Raw genomic sequence first — 19,717 nt, forward strand, 5'->3', positions numbered from 1 at the left:
TACACTCTCTATACATATTTACAACTCATCCACTCCAAACTTTTTGGCCAGTACATTCATCCTGCATTAATACAAACCCATACATACAACATAAATCCATAAGGTGTGGCCCTTTGTCAACAAAAGCGTTTTGCTTATACAATTTATGTACCCTAATGTCCGTTTCAATGCAACAATGTTACACAAAAATTTTCAATTGGAACCTAATCTCATGTTTTCCTGACATAGTCCTTCTAATCCTGATTATTGACACTGGGCCAGCTAAGGTCGACTCGTTTCGAACTCCCTGATTGCGGGGTTCTCCTCAGGACCATGCAATTCTCAATCCTAATGGAATAGATATCCCTTTTGGGGGGTCGTGTAGTGTGGTCAGTGTTCTTGCTCACGCTGTGTAGTGTAGTCACAAAAATCTTGCTCAGGAAGTGGCGGGCCCGGGGTACCCGGTTTCAAACGCGATTAGTCAAAACCGGGCTTGAAGATTGCTGCCGTCCGTCGCTTTTTATGCGGTCGTTGTTCCCCGATATCTTCTCCATTAACCCCTTCCACGCTGATGCCGAGCTGGGCTCGTCATGGCGTAGCCTCCTCGCACGCTGATGACGAGCCCAGCTCGTCACGTAACATGCGTTTTAAAAAATCTCAGCGCAGGAACGGAATTCCGCTAGCACGCATGAGGTTAAAAATTCCACAAGTTTTGGAATCTTTAATGGAGAAGGACTTTTTCAGGAAAACATGAGATTGGGTTCCAATTGAACATTTTTGTGACCCTCACAGGTAAGTAGTGCGCTTTACAAATGGATTGATTGATTGATTTGTAATTAATGGATCTTACTTTCCCTGCTATAATCTCTCCACCATACACACTCCAGGCGTTTACACGACTTCCTGGAGAGAGCTAGGTCTTTATTAAACCACTTTGCAGTGGGTCGACTACGTGTCACCCTAATCTTAGTTTTATAGGTACCAGCTTGTCCAACGCACCCATTATCCAACTCTCAATGCCAGAGACAGCTGAGTTCCCATGTTTGCCTACCACTGCGGTTGATTGAAGAAGAACCTTCAACAAATCCTCCAGTGACATTTTAACACATTTACGAAATTTGCAAGATGGCATTCTTATGGGCACCAGAGTTGGAGTGGATAGCTGTATCTTAAATTGTACCATCCTAGGGTCTGACCATATCAACTGCACGGGGGAGTGTACAGTAATAGCTGTAAAGTTTGTGAAAATAGGCTCTAGAGCAGTGATTCTCAAAGTACAACTGGGGGCGTATGCTTCTCTCCTGACCTTTACACGTGGCCCCCTGGGCAGCGGCAGAACTTTACACCCCCCGTTGGCATCAGGGCAGCCCTCGGTCACACCATAGATCAAACTTTGCATGCCCCCGGGAAAATGTTTGTGAGTTTACATGGTCTAGAGTGTAACCCATCTGATGTGCGGGCCTTGACCTAACTGTCAGTTGTAGTATCTTTAAATCCTCAACCTAATACTAACATATGTTTATAGCGAAGCGCATAGGATGGCAACCCGTCAATCAATGCTGCAGTGAGTATGATGAGCATTGTGTAATTCTTGGGTAGATGACATCACTATGCTGTAGTTCTTATTTGCCATAGCATTAGGCACATGCTTGTTAATTCCTGTGTCATAGCTCTGTTTTTCATTGCCAGGTCCTGCACTGTCAATAGTTTTTAGGCTGGTCGTTGGCCAAGACCTTTTGATTTTACTAAAATATGTATACTATACTTGCATAAAGAGACTTTAAGCAACCTCTCTTCATCTGTCCATCGGTTGTCATTCACGTTTTGCTTCCTCCCGCTATAGAATGGGGCAGTGGGTCAGCCTGCTTGTTCACTTCACGTTGAGTGACTGAATTTTGCATGCCGCACTGAAGCTAGTTCCTTTCAGTGTCAGTGTTTTTGTTTTTACTTTCTTAGTGCTGCCTTTTGTGTTTAGAGCCTTGTGTGATAGCAGGGCGCTTCTGATGTGAACACATCACGTTCCATGATAATTTGAATGCTGTCTCCCTCCAATGTTGTTGTAAATTCCTTTTGCAGTATTTTGCTTTTCAGACAATATTTCACAGCATGCTAGATTGTGTTCATTTGAATCTGGTCTGTGTCAAGTTATCCTCATTTTACATTTCTCAATTTTCTGCCTATATCCTTTTTTTCTTTCCTGCTTTTTTCCTTTCTTTCGAATTTTCCTTCTTTCTTTCTTGACTTTTCTTTCTTTTTTGCCTTCTTTCTCAAAGACAAGGCTCTTGCAGCCAATGCCAGACTGATTGACTTTTTTTTAGGTCTGCGTTAGCAAAGACCTTTTGATTTTACTAAAATTGTTTATAACATAGTTACTTTGAGGTTTTTCATTCAAACTTCATTCTTTAGTCTGTGGTTGGTGTCATTCACGTTTTTCTTCCAGCCACTCCAGCGTTCATTACAGTGCAGTGCATCAGCCTACTTCAGCAACTGGCTGACTTCACTACTAGTTACTCCATGCTGCCCTTTCACAAGGAACGCACCCACAGAACGTGCTTCAAACTTTTTCCATTTTTCAAGTTACAAATATTTTTTAAATACATTGTTAGCTTTCAAAATAAATGTACCACCCTTGCTTCCAATTGTATTTGCAGTGAATAAAGAAACATTCTGGGAGCATTATGAATAGCCAAAGATGATTACGTTCTGCAAACAAGATTTCTTCATTGAAACCATTGTTAATGCAAGCTGAATTCCTATCTCGTGGTTCTTCCTTACAGTGCTCACTCTACCAATCAAAGCTTTGCATTAATGAACCATATATACCTTTTTGAACATCTTATGGATGTACTTAACATGCCATTGCAACAGTCGATCCTATTTCCCGCCGCTATATTGTGGTGCTGTAAACTGCCACCCAAATGTTTTGTCCTGCAGCAGATTGAGCATGCTTATCTTATTGACCAAATACACTTGCAGCCTTGTAGTCCTTGACCCAACAAATATGTCCTGGGCATTAGGCAGTCGGAATTCCACACCCCTGACTTCCATCCAGTTATACTGTTTATCCAGTTTCTTAGCTAAGATAATTTTCCTGTGCCCAACAAAAATGAATTTGTCCGTCTGTAACGCAAGTGTTGCTCTGTAAATAGCTCTGATACCTGATATCTTCCGGTCTAGTTTGCGCTATATGAAATTCTAAAAAAAAGAAAAAAATTGGCATTGGGAGTGAGTTGGAGATGTGTGATTTGACACTGCTCTTACAGGATTTTAGCAAAGCTAGCAGCATAATCACTAGGCCATCTTAAGTTTTTACTGGTCTTGTGCACATCACAGTTTGTAATCATCTATGCTGGCATTCCATTGGAAACTCAGATGGTATGCTATGATTTTAGCCCTAGCCTTTTGAACTGTGCATGGAGCTTCTAAGTCTGATCCTCAAGGATACAGATAATTCTGTACACCAGTATGCAGATAATACTCCGCTATATCTAATGGCATTGGCGCTTGAGCATATTGTCACCCTGCCCTCCAGCCTCCTCTTCTGTCTTTTTCACACACTCTCACAAAAGTACATTTGTATTTTATTTTCAGTACAAAGTGGAATTCAATGCTTTTTCTCTCACCCTCAGTAAAATTGCTAGGCCCCATTCTTGAAAATGCCCTCAATTCAATCTTCACATTAGCAAAGTGGTAACTTTCTCAGAATCTTTCTTGACCGCCTAAAAAAATCAGGCAAACTTCAGGACCGGCTCAAGACTCTGTTTTGGGAATGCTGTGCTTGCATATACCTCAAATACCTCAGTCATATACTGCACCACTTAAAGCCGAGCTCCTTTCTGCAGCTAAGCTGGTTACCACCTTGAGCACAATCTCTCTATGCTTTTCTATAGAATAGGTACCTATTTAAAAGGTGATGTTTGGCATATATTATCGTCCACCACAACAATCGTCTTTACCTGGCATAATTGCTGTCCATAAGTGGATGGTGCTAGTCTAAGAGGCTGTAGAAGCAGGAATACCTTTACACTGTGGTTCCAAATTCAGAGCATTTGTTTCAAAGCAATACTTCACCTGCCTTGATGCTGCTGTTTGGAATTTACGCAAGCTACATAAGAAAGAAGCCTACTCTCGCCATTGGAAAACACCTTAAAGTCCACGTTGTGTGCCAAAAACGGACAGATCCTGTGCCTTATAACAATAGTAATAAAACAATTTCTACAGCGTACAGCTTCTTCCATCGAGGTGTCCCAGTGCTAAATTAAATGAGTAACAAACAGGCACTATGAGAATGATGTCATCAACAGAGTGTAATTATCAGGAAATAATACAGTGCAGGTGGGTGGTAGGAAATTTGTGCCGACCCTGTGATCCCACAACTTTCCCACACAGAAATGTGACGAAAAAACATGATTTTTAAAAGCTACATTTGAGATTTACAGGGCGTTCTGCGTAAGAAAACAATTGGGGATCCACGCCCGCCACAACTCTCTAGATTCCCTGGGAGTCTAGTTTTCAGAACTGTATGGGTTTGCTAGGATTCCCTATATGGCAGGCTAGCCCGAGACCAAATACGCAGGTGTTCACCTTGTAAAACCAGGTCGTTTGTGATAATTTTGCTGCCTCCACAATACGTTTTGAGCCATTTTGTGTTATGAGCACTTTGCCTACCCACACAAGTGAAGTGCCATTTTTATCGGAAGATGGGAGGGGGGGTGTATGTAGGGGGAGTACCGGGAAATGTCGGGTTGACAGTAATGTAAGGAAAAAAAAATTGTAGGCACATTTTGAGGTTTGTATAAGATTCTGGGTTACAAAACCTGGTGAGAACCACACAAGTTTACCCCCACCCTAGATTCCCATGGGTGTCTAGTTGTCAAAAACGTACAGATATGCTAGGATTCCCTAGATGCCGGCTGAGCTAGGGCCCAAACTCCACAACTAGCCATATTGCAAAACAACAGTCAGTTTTCAGTGGAAAAATGTTGTGTCCATGTTGCGTTTTGGGCCATGTCCTGTCACAGGCACTAGGTCTACCCACACAAGTGAGGTACCATTTTTGCTGGGAGACTTGGGGGAAGGCTCGAAGGAAGGAAGTTTGTGGCTCCCCTCAGATTCCAGTACTTTCCGTCACCGAAATGTGTGGAAAATGTGTTGGCTTTTTTAGATCAGGTTTGAGGTTTAAAAAACGTCTCCAGGTTACAGAACCTGGAGAGGGCCACACAAGTCACCCCATCCTCGATTCGCCTGGGTGACCAGTTAAAAAAAAAATGTACAGGTTTGCTAGGTTTCTCTAAGAGCCGTCTGCAATAGGGCCAAAAATCCACAGGTAAGCAATTTAAAAAATAAAATAGATTAAGGGCAGTTTTCAATGGAAAATGTGGTGTGTCCATGTTGCGTTTTGGGTCGCTTCCTGTTGCGGGCACTAGGCCTACCCAGACAAGTGAAGTACCATTTTTATGGGGAGACCGAAAACCAGAAGGGTCCAGCAGACGTAATGGTATATTGCTTTCGAAAATCTGCCATAGAAGTTACATGTGAAATTGTAGGCAGAAATGTTTTTAAACTGAATTTCAATATTTTTTTTTAGTTCAACTGTTACTTTTTATTGGAAAACTTTGAAGGAGCTACACAAATGGCCCCATGCCGAATTCAGAATGTTGTCTATTTTTCAGAAATGTTTAGCAATCCACCATTGGTTTCCCACTAATTTCTACCACTAACTGGAAGGAGGTAGAAAGAAAAGCACAAAAAATTGGGAAAATAGGCTATGTCCCAGTAAAATGCCAAAGCTGTGTTGAAAAATGTTTTTTTTGACAAGTCTGCCTGTTCTAAAAGATGGTGATGTTAGCACCGCAAACCCCTCGTTGATACCATTTGAAGGGGGAAAAGGCAGACTTTTTTTCTGCTGCACTTTTCCCCCATTTTCCCAGAAAAGTCCAACATTTTGCTGTATTGTGGCTAATTTCTTCATGGGAATCCACAAACCCCAGATACCTTTAGACTCCCATGATGTGTGTGTGTGGGGAGGGGGGGGGCACATTTGGCGTGGATACCTTATGTGGACAAAGTTATGGGGGCCTAAGTGCGAACTGCTCAAATAGCCAAAACCATGATAATTTGAGCCAATTGTTGTTCATTCACTCAGCTACTACTCTCAGACACTGTTTAAAAGTTGACCTCTCCATTGTACTCGTGAAAAGAACGAAGCAGTTGAGTATTGTCTGCATGTGAAACATTTGTATACCCCAAGACTGAACCAGCTTTTCTTATTTACTTATATTCCCTGGTTAAATATTTATTTACAATAGTCTCTCTCTCACCTGCCTGTTGTATATGAAAATTCATTTTTCTATGAAGCGCTCTATAACAAAGCGGCTAAGGCCGCTATATAACAGTGTGGAATAAATAAAGATGTGATTGTCAGCAAGAATACTCAAAAGTGCGGGATATTTTACAAACATTAGGATTTTAATGGCTGTGGACCTCCCTACTATTGCGACAGAATGATCTGGGTTGCTTAAATCATTCCAAGCCATAACCGGAGCTATTGAGTTCACCCCAAGTTATAATTTAATTGGGAAGGTAACCATCTTACTAGGGAAAAGAAAAGGATGCAAGTCAAAATATCTTTGAAGTAGATGGCAAAATATTTCTGGAAAGTCGCTGAACATTTGGTAGGAATTTCATTCTGCTAGACACACATAATAGGTCCTCATTATGGTAAATGATAGCCAGAGAACTCACATTTTTAAAAGATATAAGGAGCAGACCTCACAACCCATAAGAAGTTAATGAAACATACAGGAATACTGTTTCAGTTGATTAGCCAAAATGCATAGATTAAATCATCTGGATTGAATTTAAAGTATAGTTTTATTATAATCTCTATTACTTAGACATGCTTGGCAGAAGTAAGCGAGGAGCACACAAATGTGAAAAGTAATATTCAACAAGCGTCCTTCTGTGGGCGACCCTTAATTCTACCCTGCTCGGATGTTTAGAAGTTGCTCCTCAGTCTGTGGTGGTTAATCCGTTTCTAAGCCTACTTATAGGAGGGATTCATTCCCCGTACTACTATTTTGAGACCTATAATGTATGGTCCAAGTGTGTTGAAATATGAAGAGCATGGACTGCCCTGGATAGTGTTTTGTTGTGGTGCTCTTTCCTAATAAGTACATCAAAATGTTATTACTGGTGAGATGCAACATTCCTGGCTGGTATATTTGTGCTGTCAGATTGCTCTGTGTTGATGGTTCTGCTCGAGAGTTGTATTTTAATGCATCAGCATTTTTACTTGATGGTTGGGGCATGACTTTACAAACTTAGAACACAAGTGAGACGCATAGAAGTGGCTCGGCATGACGGCCATACGGGGTTTTTCTTTTTAATGTCATGGATCTGTTCACTGTTTCTGTGGGAGAGCATGGTATTTCATTAACTGCATGAAAAGCCTACACATATCATACCTGGATGTTTTGGGTCGCTACTTACAGAGGTGCGAAGCTTGCAGACAATGGATGTAGTGATATGGGGTCGAAGCTCTGTGTTGCTATTTCATATTTGAGAGTGTTACATGCTGGTTTAATTAACGAGTGCCAAGTGTTAATGGTGAGGACAGACTGCTCTGAAATCTGTTTTTTTTAAAGATGTTTTCTAAGTCTTAAAATTCTGTTTTATGTAGAAATGCCCTTCTTGAATCGGAATTCGCTGAAAAAGGTCACACGCTTCCTGCTGCCCGGAAAACTGGCACAACCATTGTGGGGCTGGTTTTTAAGGTAGGATTTTTTCGACTGTTAAACTCTTTATCTCTTTTATATGAATATTGCTTCTGTATGGTAATCATTTTAGTGGATTTTACTTGACTACAGCAAGTCCAATGCGTGTTGTTTATTTGCAACAGCAGAAATGCAACATCTTTTGTAGCTTTGTCCCCTGTTGAAACATGAGTTCAGCCAGGGTTGAATTTTCCTTTTCATGCATGCCTTATATTTCCAATGTGTAGCAGAATCTGTAAGGATCTGGTTTACCATGAGCGTTTCACAGCCATACAAAAATATAGACCACTTGAGTTTTTATTTTTATGACGCTGACCACCCAGGACATGCATTGATACCATAGCTTTCTGCATTACCGTGTTGCCTTATCTTCTCCTTCCTCCATCCTCACTTTAATGCAGTGTGGAGTCTAATATGTGCATTGTTGACCTATCTTCAAGGAGTGCACTTCCTGAGACTGGCCTCACTGGAATTTGATTGGGAATCCTGCACTCATTTGCTCCTACCTATCCTATGCAAAAGTCACTTTGATGTTGAAACCAAATTTAAGTTTGGCTCATGCAAGACACACAGCCTCATGACACCTACATGACCTCCCCTGGCAAACAACGTTGGATCGCATGGACTCCACATCATCTCCTATGCCGTCAACACCCATCTCATCCTATCGCTGACTGAAGGCCCCTCCCCCACCAGAGCCAACTTCCACAAATGTATGATGAATGTCACTGACTGGATGAAGGACAACTGTCTTAAACTCAACACTGACAAGACGGAAGCCCTCATCTTTGGGAACACCTCACCATGGAATGACACATGATGGTCAGCGAATCTCAGCCAGCCCCGACAGACCACGTCTACAGCCTCGGAATCATCCTGGGATGCAAGCTATCTATTAAGTAACAGGTTAACACAGTCTCATCCGCCTGGTTCCACACCCTACGCATGCTCCGCAGGATCTTCAGGTGGCTTCCAGCCAACACCAGAAGGACTGTCACACAGGCTCTCGTCACCAGCAGGCTGGACTACAGGAACACACTATATAGGAATGACTACGCCTCCTGAAGAGACTACAGACAATACAAGCCTCCGCTGCAAGACTCCTCCTCAACCTCTCCAGAAGGTCCCACATCACACCCCACCTCAAGAAACTATACTGGCTCCCAGTCCAGAAGGGATGCTAGTTCAAGGTTCTGACCCATGCATGCAAAGCTCTGTATAATGAAGGACCAGCATACATCCTCAAACGTCTGACCTTCCACCAACCAACCAACCAACCAGACATCTATGATCTGCTTCCCTCTTCCTCGCAGACACCACCTCTCTGGAGGTGAATTTGATCCCTGAAGACCAGTCTATGGAGCACATCCCTAATGAAGCAATGGATGCCCTGCTGGCCCTAGAAAAGGAGGACAGGATGCAGTACATTCCCCCACCCTCCACAAAGTACACCCTTATCAAGCAGCATGACACCCCCCTGCCCCCCCCCCCCAAATGTGCTGATAGAAGATTAGGAATATCTAGAAGCTGCCCCATTAGTCCATGGTGGATTGTGTGGATTACTTTTGCAAGGCACTGGATGGTTGTGGTGCAGGGTAGTGATATGAAGGATTACTAGGGACTGTACAATTTGATGGCAAACAAGCACATGTTCAGTATTTGTTTTACATTTCAGTGCTGCGCGAACACCCTGAGTTGATAGTAAGTTCACTGACCCCAATGGATTTTCTCAGGAGGCGGGCCTCTGTCTTAGCTCCAAGGTCCATAAAAAGGTACCTGGGAAGAACCAGAAGTAGGGTGGCTTAGGTTCCCCTCCGCATAGTGAAATGGAGGTCAAAGGTGATCTATTTTCAATCCGCTGCTTTGAGAAGGCGGGGGGGGGGGACCTGAATAGTCCCCAGGGGCTGAGGGTAGATTAAGCCTGGATCTCCCTTAGCTGTGAGATAGGTCCAGGGGGTAAACTTGTGATTCCTGAGGGTGGAAGTCATCACTTTCACCAGGTAAAGGTATATGGGTACCCTGTCACTGCTTTGAGAGACACCAGGTCTAGCCAGACAATGGTAGTGGAAAGCCAGTCTGTCCAGAGCAATAACTGGCCAGGTGTGCGTGATAATTCGCGTCCACGGGCAAGGTCTATTTCTGCATGGTATTCCTTGGGAAGATTTTCTAGGAAAACTCAGAATGGTTTTTCATAGTCCTTTCCTGCTGTAGTTTAGCAATAGTTGACACATTAGTTATTTCTCTTACAGCAGTCAATTAGCTGTACAATTTTTTTCCATGCCGGTTAATTAAGATTAGTGTGCCTTGGATTTAATATCTAAAAGTTCAGAGTGCCATGCAATTGCTCCTCAAATTAAATGGCCATTCTACTGCTTGTCCTCATTTTACTATCCATCACTTTTCCTTACTGAAACTGTGTGTTTAAATACAAGTTGTATATACAGCTGATAAACCAAATGTTTCCATAGCATCTTCCCAGTAATCATTTGTCGTATTTGATAGAGAATGGCCCATACCTTTGTTTTAGGTGGCATTTTTCCCCCGAAAAAGAAATATATTTGCTATGGATTCCAAGTTAACCAGTCCGATTGATTGAATCTGCTACACGAATGAGCTGTATAGTCAATGCCTGAACTAAAATTACATTTGAAGGAGTTTTGATTGTTGGTTTAAATGAAATGGTCATCACAGTTACTCTTGTTTGTTCTATTTTTAGTGATCCCATTATGTTATTTTAAACCTTTGCAAAAGTTTGTTTTAAATTAATACTTATAGAAAAGACTAATTTCATAAACATTTTGTTTACTTCCGCCTCAGACGTCATTTCTGAGTTTTCTAGGTTATTAGTGCAATATTTTCTCAATCTTTTGTATCCCAAGGCACAGCACAAACTCCATGATAATCCTTTCCTTCACATGCCTATCATCTCAAAAGCTATTCGTAAAACCTAAAGACTTTTTAAGCCTGTAAATCAAAGCATGTTGAAAATCCTTTCTAAACAAATCCCTCTATCTCTAGATCAGTGGTTCCGATCAGGCTATGTAATGAATAATATTCCTAGTTTTAAGCTGATCCTTTAACGCGCACACCATCCTGACAGACTGCATTTAAAATTAAAATATATATATTACACCTCTACTCAAAGTCCCACCACATCCTGCCAAAGCCTTCTTGGTGTCTACAGTGATCATGTTAAGTAGGACGTATTGTTGGAGGTGGTGTCTCCGAGCCCTAATAGACAAGGTAAATCCGGTTAAGCAAACCACCGTCCCATATAAAGAACTATTGTCTACAGCAGCTATCTTCGAGCTAATTGTATTTATTCTTAATGCCAACATTTTTGGAAATATTTTTATATGTGCATTTAGAGTGGGTACACGTCTACTTTTACCTTCTTTCATATGATAGGTGTGTAGCCTCTTACATGTAATTGTTCTCCTCATAACTGCCTCCTGAAAACGTCAATTGCCAATAGTCTTCTAAAACCCCTTGAAAGTTCATTTGGAAGCCCAAACCCGAGCGGGAACCTTCCCAATTTTGATTGACTTTGCTTTTGAGATGTCATGGAGACCCACTGACTTATCTAACTTTGCTCTGTTTGCTTCATTGGGTAGTGAAAAAGTACCAAAAACATATAATTTTGTATGATACCCATAAAAATACTGCATTATTTCCATCTGCATTTAAGCTGGCAGTTGCTCAAGTCTCCAAATTTCCAAGCTGAATTTATAGAATGTTATGTCCTGCTTCAAATGATTGTTTGATCTTGAAAGCTCAATTCATGCAGCATCAACGAGCTGCTTAAGTCTCTGCTTAAGGCAGTCTGACTAATACCATGTTGAACGACCTCTTTGACTTTGTCTATACGCTCATGTCATAGATATTCAGCAGGTGTGGAATTAAATTTGGCATGTATCCCTTTTTAGGCCTCGGCGTCAACGCGCGGAAGCGCGTCTCCGCCGGAGATCTTTTGTCAGGGACAGTGCTTCACAGGAGACAGCCTCTGGCACGCGCATTGCCTCTTCAAGGAGGCGATTTCCGCTGGCCACGCGCTCGCGAACGCGCTCAGCTGCTGTCTCCTGGGAAGCAGCAACACCACACGCGCATGCGCAGAAACAGCGACAGACACACACACACGAGCGCTCATGCACGCACGCACCCACACATACAGCGAAATCACCCCCGCCGTCGCACCCCCCCCCCCCCCCCCCCCCCTCCGCCGTCGCACACACACACGCGGACATACAGGCATTCTCTCCCCCACCCGCCCCCGCCCCGCTCCGCTCACCGGTCAAAGGCCCTCCGGACTTGTGCAGCCTCCGACCGCGGGGCTCTCCCTCGGTGCTCCTCCAGGCACTCCGTGGGCGCGGGCTTCACAAAACGGAAGTCCCGCCCCACGATAGGTTTCGTTTTCTTTAAATCCAATGGAAAGCGGGCCCCAACTCCCACTCAACTTCCGGTGGTGGCATTTGGAGCCAAAATTAGCAAACTCAGCAGCTGCAGCTTTTACAATGGCAAGAGAAAAGAGCAGCCCGAGGCAAGAAAACGGGCACTTTGTATAAATAGCGCACACTGTCAAACCAATCCACTTTCGGATCTCGAGTGGATGAGGTAACGGTGACAAGCATTGGGCTGAGAACGGCGACGTCGTAACCCATTGCTATAGCCGAGCTCCCACGTTTAAAGCGCAGGCACCTCCTACTACAGGTCTTTACCTTTGAATTCTGGGACTCGTAGTCCTACCTTTAGAATGAGTTTAATAGAACTGAAATCCCTGCATAGTCACGCCAGGGAAATTTGATAGCTTTGCATTCCAATATTTGGATCCACATACAGGTCGTCCAATGCACCTCGATCCGGACTTGCAGCATCTTCTGAAATGTTAGTCATGAGATTCACAGATTGCGGGTCAGATATTCACAGACCTCACCAGCCACTGCACTTTTTACAAGCACTTTAAATAGACAGCTCGTGCAAAGCCCCTCATTCTTCACCTACATTGCTGTCTAGTAGTGACGTTTCCGCTGCGATCCCTCCCTCCCCCCCCCCCCGTAGAATATTGCTGGCATATGTCTCGGTGTGGGCATAGATCCTCGGAGGCTTATTCGGGAAGAGGGGTAACTGCTGCCACAGTGAAACATCACATATTTAAAGCTTGCAGGATTGGAAACGTTTTTGTCATATAAGGAGGATCAAAAAGAGTTGTTACTGAACGCCAGAGATCGTGTCAATTGCTCTAAAATTTTGAGAGTCTGGGTGGAGGGCTTGTGGATGGAAGAGAGTAGTGGAGTGAATGAGGGGAAAAGAGGCAGAGATCTGTGTGTGTGGCTGTGTGTGTGTGGCTGTGGCTGTGTGTGTGTGTGTGTGTGTCTCTGTGTGTGGGTGTGTGTCTCTGTGTGTGGGTGTGTGTCTCTGTGTGTGGGTGTGTGGCTCTGTGTGGGTGTGTGGCTCTGTGTGGGTGTGTGGCTCTGTGTGGGTGTGTGTGTGGCTAGCTTTTTTTTTTGTAGGTGGCTCTCGCCGTCCTGAGTTGCTCACACCTTCATTACAGATCGAAGGGCTTTTACCCTCGTGTAGCCTTAAACCCCCTTCTTTCCAGAGATCTAGACACAGGGAATGTTGGTGCTGAAGTCCTCCTTCCCGGCTCCTGAGCACCCGTCTCTCTTCAGACATGTCCACTACGAGAATCTGCTGGCCGGCCTCAGCGGGGGCTTGGTGTCCACACTGGTACTGCACCCCTTGGACCTCGTCAAGATCCGCTTTGCAAGTAACCTCTCTTACCTATCCCTCTTTCACCAATCTCAATCCTCTAGTTTATTTTATGTGACGTTCCTGGTTGAGCGCCCATGCTCACCATCCATTCATGGCGGGGTATGCCTCAACGGTGCCCTGTAAGAACTGTAGAGGTTTACTGTTGTGATGTTTGTGGCGCTACAATAGTAGGGCAAAAATGTAATGCAGAACATATTTCAAGCTTGCAGGATTGGAAACGTTTTTGTCAGATAAGGAGGATCAAAAAGAGTTGTTACTGAACGCCAGAGATGGTATCAAACGCTCTAAAATTTTGAGTCTGGGTGGAGGGCTTGTGGATGGAAGAGAGTAGTGGAGTGCCTGAGGGGAAAAGAGGCAGAGATCTGTGCGGGTGGCGCTGTCTGTGCGGGTGGCGCTGTCTGTGCGGGTGGCGCTGTCTGTGCGGGTGGCGCTGTCTGTGCGGGTGGCGCTGTCTGTGCGGGTGGCGCTGTCTGTGCGGGTGGCGCTGTCTGTGCGGGTGGCGCTGTCTGTGCGGGTGGCGCTGTCTGCGGGTGGCTCTGTCTGTGCGGGTGGCGCTGTCTGTGCGGGTGGCGCTGTCTGTGCGGGTGGCGCTGTCTGCGGGTGGCTCTGTGTGTGTGTGTGTGTGTGTAGCTCAGTGTGTGTGGGTGGCTCAGTGTGTGTGGGTGGCTCAGTGTGTGTGTGTGGCTCTTTGTGGGTGTAAATGCAATAGGTTATGCATATGCGAGCGATTAAGCTATTGGCATTGTAAATGACAATGCCATTTATTTAACATGAAGCTATTGGCAATGTAAATGACAATGCTATTTATTTATGATTTAAAAAAAAAAAGTCATGAGCAATGGCAATAGCTCTACCATTAATAATGCCGAGACCATTGCATTGTAAATGCTTGTTTTATTGTTCATATGATTTTTGATCTCATAAAGTGACTCATGTTATGGTTTGTAGGCCCTGATTGTTGTTAAATATAGTTTTTGTCGAGGGTCTGATTTGGCAATACAAAGCTAAATGATGTGATTAAAATCTGAACTTATTTTCAAGAACACTGTCAAAGATATTGGTGTGCAGGTTTTTTTTCCTTTTTAATGTTTGTTTTTGGATTTCAGCTACATCACTAAACCATAATATGATCCTATTTAGATGCAGGACTATGATTAAATAGAGCATAAGAAAGAAAGTGAAAAAGATGGGTAGTCTGATAGCAGATATTAAATCATGTTGACCTGGGTTATGGTTCCATGTTTGATGAGGATATGGAAAGGGAATGGGTTTGATTCTCTGATATTTTCATTTATGGCTTGTATCCACGTGCTATGTGCTACACAGAGGTCTATTGATGTCACTCTGGAGGGGTCTCAAGGTAGGTCTTGAAGATTGTCCATTGAGAAAGTCTGACTATGAACACATCGATGGTTTTAGGTGTAGTTATGGTATTTTTAATTTGTCTGAATATAGCATATTGTGTTCCACCATTGGGTTAGGCTTTATGGTTCTGGGATTTCCACTTACTTCATATTCTCTACAGTGCAGTAATCAGCAGGGTATTCTGTAATTTGATATATTTATTCTAGGGGGGGGGGGGTGATTTCCAGTACCGTTTTGGCAACCATGAACCAATATTGTTTTAGTTTGTTGTACGAGAAGAGCATATGCTTTATAGTTGCACCATGTTCTTGCATTGCCGGCATTTGTTAGCTTTGTGTAATATTACAGGAGAATGTTTTTTTGTAGAGACTAAAGAAGATGCATTTAAGTAAATGAGGCCAGTCTTGACGTGTTTTTTTTCTCGTATGGAAGGTTAGGTTTTTCTCCTAATGTTTTTAATAGAGTAGGTTTCAGTTATTCCTCCTATAGTTTGGTCTCTATTTTGGTATATTTGTGTACAATTGCAGATTTTAGTATGTGTGGGGACAATTGCTTATTCGTCACCCAGTTCTATACCGTTTATATTGTGAATTTCTATTTTGCCATTGTTCTTTGGATAGCAAGCATTAGTAACTGTTATTTATCCAGTTATCAGCAGGTCAAGTTGTTTAATTACCGCTAGTGCATGTTTTTTTTAAGTCCTCATCGAGCAAATAATCTTAAGGTAAGGAGGGGTTAAAAGCCCCAGTGTTCATTCAGAGTTTTGGAGTGTGGGGCCAAAATTTCTCCTAAAAGACACTTTTTTCTAGCCTTGTCCTTTTATTAGGGCCTTCTTTTGTCCGAACCAAAAGGTACAAGATTTTCGGCAGTGGGGGAGCTAGTCATTATGACTACTCTGGTCAAGTGGTTAACTTGAAATCGTTGTTCCATTTGCCTTAATCATTGGACCCTCTGATTTGTCGCAAAATTTATCTTTCTCACAGATTCCAGAATCTGTTTTTTTTTTTCGTGCGTTTCTTTTGAGTCTCGAGCTTATATACCCTTAGTATGGAATTTAGCCAATCTGTGTGTTTTGGGGGAGATGGTTTAACCCAATTTATACAGATCTCTCTTCTGGCCAGGAGAATCCAGATAAAAGGAATATTCTCCTGATCCTTAGAGACAGGGGTGTTTCACTGCATAGTATCCCAAAAATAAGTTTCTGCGCTTACCTTTATATTCCGGTCTACTACGTCAGAGAGGATCTTTTCGATCTGGTCCCAGTAGTTAAGCGCTGTGCAGCCCTGGAACATATGTAGATTGTCAGCACTTTCTTCTCTACATTTCGGGCATTTTCTTTTTAGTTCATTACTGGTCATTTTAGAAAGCCTTTTTGGGGACCAGTATGATTCGTGAATAGATGATTTTTCTTCAGGGGGGTGGATTTTACTGCCCGCCCCATGATAGCGTTTGAGGAAAGCCAAAGGTTTGAGTGATCTATGCCGGGCATGTCTTTCTCCCAGATATCTTGTGGTGTTTTGTACTCTTCCTCCCCTGCTCTTTTATTTTTTTTTTGAGACCAACGGTCCCAGATTTTATTTAATTTCAGAAGTAACAAGCCAATAGATCATACAATGTCATATAAACGACAATCATTACCCAGTCAGTAACATTTTCGACATTTCGGTCGTATATAGGTGAAAATAAACAGTAGCCAGGGGAGATGCATTAGTCCGCAAATGTCAGTTCCAGGAGAAATCTTGGGTTGCAGTGCCTGCAGCGTATGTCACTGCAGAAGGACCAAAGTGGTCATGATAGCCAACAGCGGTTATTCTAGGCTGCGTTCCCTGGTTGGCACGGATGATGTTAAAGACAGGAATCACATCCCACATTACCATATGAGACAGAGGGCTATAGTCGTGTGATCGTGGCAGTATTCAATAAACATTGTAGAGAGGGTAAATGGGGCGGGAGAGATTAACATCATCGTGAGCACAGCAGAAACAAGCTAACTGCCAATCAAGAGAAATAATAGGGAGATAACGGAAATAGGAGGGAAAACACTTCAACAACAATCGGACTAGTGTTAGCGTGTACAGCATTGTATCAGTGACCCTAATGGCGTATGTGACGCCATATATATATATATTTTTTTAAATTTGTTTTTATTGCAGAGTTAGAAACCACAGAATACAAAGGCTCAACCAGTCCACTCGTAATGTCCCCCCGTTCAAGCATTAAAACGTATACCATACACAGCCATTCAGCCCGCATCCCGGAGGCCGGGCGGCGTAGTACCTTAAATAGTAGGAAGGCATCGCGGTGAGTGTCCCTGTGGGACAATGGTCGAAAGATCATTTTACGTGCCTGCATTTTACCCTCCCACCCACAACAAATAACATCGTCAGCCATCCCACGTATGCAGGTCAGTGCTACCAGCCGCTTCCCGACCCGCCCCGCGCACTGTAGGGCCCACCATACCTGGCCCGCGCCCCTTTACCACCTCCCGCTCATCACCCACGCCCCACAGGCCCCTCTCAGCTCAGTGTCGCCATCGCGGTCACCCAACCTCCTGGCTTCCGGCCCACCCCTAACTCCCACTAAACAACCCCCCAGTGTCCCCTCCCCGGCAACTGCTGATGGTGTGTGTCCCGTCCTTAAGTGTAGTATGGATCCCGCTACAGTGTCAATGACAACTCTGAGTTAGTACGCCTCGCAGTGTCCACAGGTCCCATTCACTCAGTCCTCATCTTCTACTAAAGAGTCACTCAAGGCTTGCACCACCAATTCCCACGCACGCGCTGCATCCAAGGCTTTCTCATTACCAAGCTTGACAGCCTGTTTCATTCGGAGCACACTCTCCCATTCAGACCACCGGAACAATTCATTCTTCCACCTCCTCACTGATGGCCCGCTCCTGGACTTCCAGTGCCATGAGATCTCTCTTTGTGCCAGTATCAGACCCAAGTCAATAAATTTGCTCGTCACCTTAGTGTGTTTGGTGTGCGGGAACCAAAGCAACAGGCATGCCGCCATGTCGAAGTCCACCTCCCTGTCGGTCACATCGTTTAGGAGGTCCCCCACCTCTGCCCAGTAGGCCTCCAAATGCGGACAACCCCAAAACAAATGATCCATGTCCGCTTCCGGAGACGAACACCTCGGGCACCGTGCATCCTGCACCTGAAAGTACCGCCGTATTTTTTCCGAAGTCAGATAGGCCCTATGTAGCACAAAGAATGCACTTGTTGGAAACGCGCATTCCTCGTGCCTTTCCATGTGCGCCGTAGAATGTGGCTCCACACCGTGTCTGGAATGGGCCTGCCCACACTCTCCTCCCATTTAGCTTTGAGCCCCTGGAGCGGTTCCAGTCCCTCGTGTAGCATCCTGTTATGGAGGCAGGTCACAGCCTTAAAGGTGCCCGCTGCCATCACCACATACTGACACGCCATAGTTGTGTCCGGTTCCATGAGCCCTCCCTTCCAGTGCTTCTGTATAGCCGCTACCACCGCCGCATGCAAGAGGAACCCCCCGTCAGACAGCCCGAACTGCTCCTGAAGCACTCCGAAGGGCACCAAGGTCCCATCGACATACAGGTCTCCCACCACCTGAAGTCCCGCCTCCTCCCATTCCAGCAAAGGGGACCAATCGCCCCCGTGTGGTAGGGCCGTCAGCATGCCAATCGGGATTTCCGGCGCATAAGGCCGAGTCACCCTTGCTCTCCTAAGACTGCTCTGCCAGCACAGCCTGAGCGTCCGTTCCTCCATAGTGAGGCCCCTCAGCTCCAGCTTCTGCTGCATAACGATATAAGACAGTACATGGCGTTGTATCCCCAGCTCTCGGTCACCCTCCGGTCCCCTAAACACCCGGGCCACATGTTGCGTGAGAACCTGGAGCTGCGCCGCCAAGTAATACAGTTCAAAATCAGGAACAGCCATCCCCCCCTCAATCTTGGGGCGTAGCAACGTGCTCAGAGCCACTCTTCGGCGGCCATGTCCCCACAGGAAACCAATAATCATCGTCCTCAGATCCCTAAAGATCCTCTGAGGAATCCAAATGGGCAACGTCCTGAAGTAGTATAGGAGGCGGGGGAGCGCCACCATTTTCAAGAGAGCAATCCTACCCAGTACCGTCAGCGAAAGGGTCGACCAAAAGGACATGCTGCCCCTCAGCGCCCGTACGCATCGACCAATGTTGCCTTCCAATAGGTCCGCGGTCACATGGTAGATACGGACTCCCAGATAAGTGAAGCACGATGGCTCCCAGACTACCCCTAGGTCATGAGCAGGGCCGGGCGTCTCCGCTCTCAGCGGAAACACACAGGTCTTCGCCCAGTTGACCTTAAGGCCCGACAACTGGCCAAATTCCGATAACAGGTCCATCGCTCCTTCCAGGGCCCGCTCCGTGTCATCGAAGTACAGCAACAGGTCGTCCGCATATAGCGAGATGTGATGTAGCCGCCCGCCGCTATTTATCCCCGCGCATCTGTCACCCGACCTAGCGTGGACCGCCAAGGGTTCCATCGCCAGAGCGAACAGGAGGGGGGAAAGGGAGCACCCCTGTCTCGTGCCCCTACCCACCGGGTACGCCGCAGACACCAAACCACCCAAGCGTACCCGCGCCGTCGCTGAGGAGTACAAGACCTTCGTCCACCGGCGGAACCCATCACCTATGCCAAACCTCTCCAGCACTCCATCCAGAAACACCCATTCCAAACTATCGAACGCCTTCTCTATGTCCACGGATAAGACCACTTGGGTCCCATCCTCGTCCAAAATGGCGTCCATTATCCCCACCAGACGACGGATATTCATCGCCGTGCTCCTCGTGGGGATAAACCCCGCCTGATCCCT

The 19,717-nt window shown here is 45.0% G+C and overlaps 1 protein-coding gene across 1 annotated transcript in view; it reads left to right on the forward strand.

Annotated features, from left to right (window-relative positions):
* The window catches only part of PSMB7 (proteasome 20S subunit beta 7), a 46,661-nt gene that overhangs the window by 4,329 nt on the left and 22,615 nt on the right, over positions 1-19,717 (forward strand). The window contains exon 2 of the mRNA XM_086919338.1: positions 7,661-7,754. Within this exon, the coding sequence (XP_086775464.1) occupies positions 7,661-7,754 (94 nt within the window). The remainder of the gene's footprint in view (positions 1-7,660; positions 7,755-19,717) is intronic.

This window comes from Lissotriton vulgaris, chromosome 5 (genome assembly GCF_964263255.1).
Source record: "Lissotriton vulgaris chromosome 5, aLisVul1.2, whole genome shotgun sequence".
NCBI lineage: Eukaryota > Metazoa > Chordata > Amphibia > Caudata > Salamandridae > Lissotriton > Lissotriton vulgaris.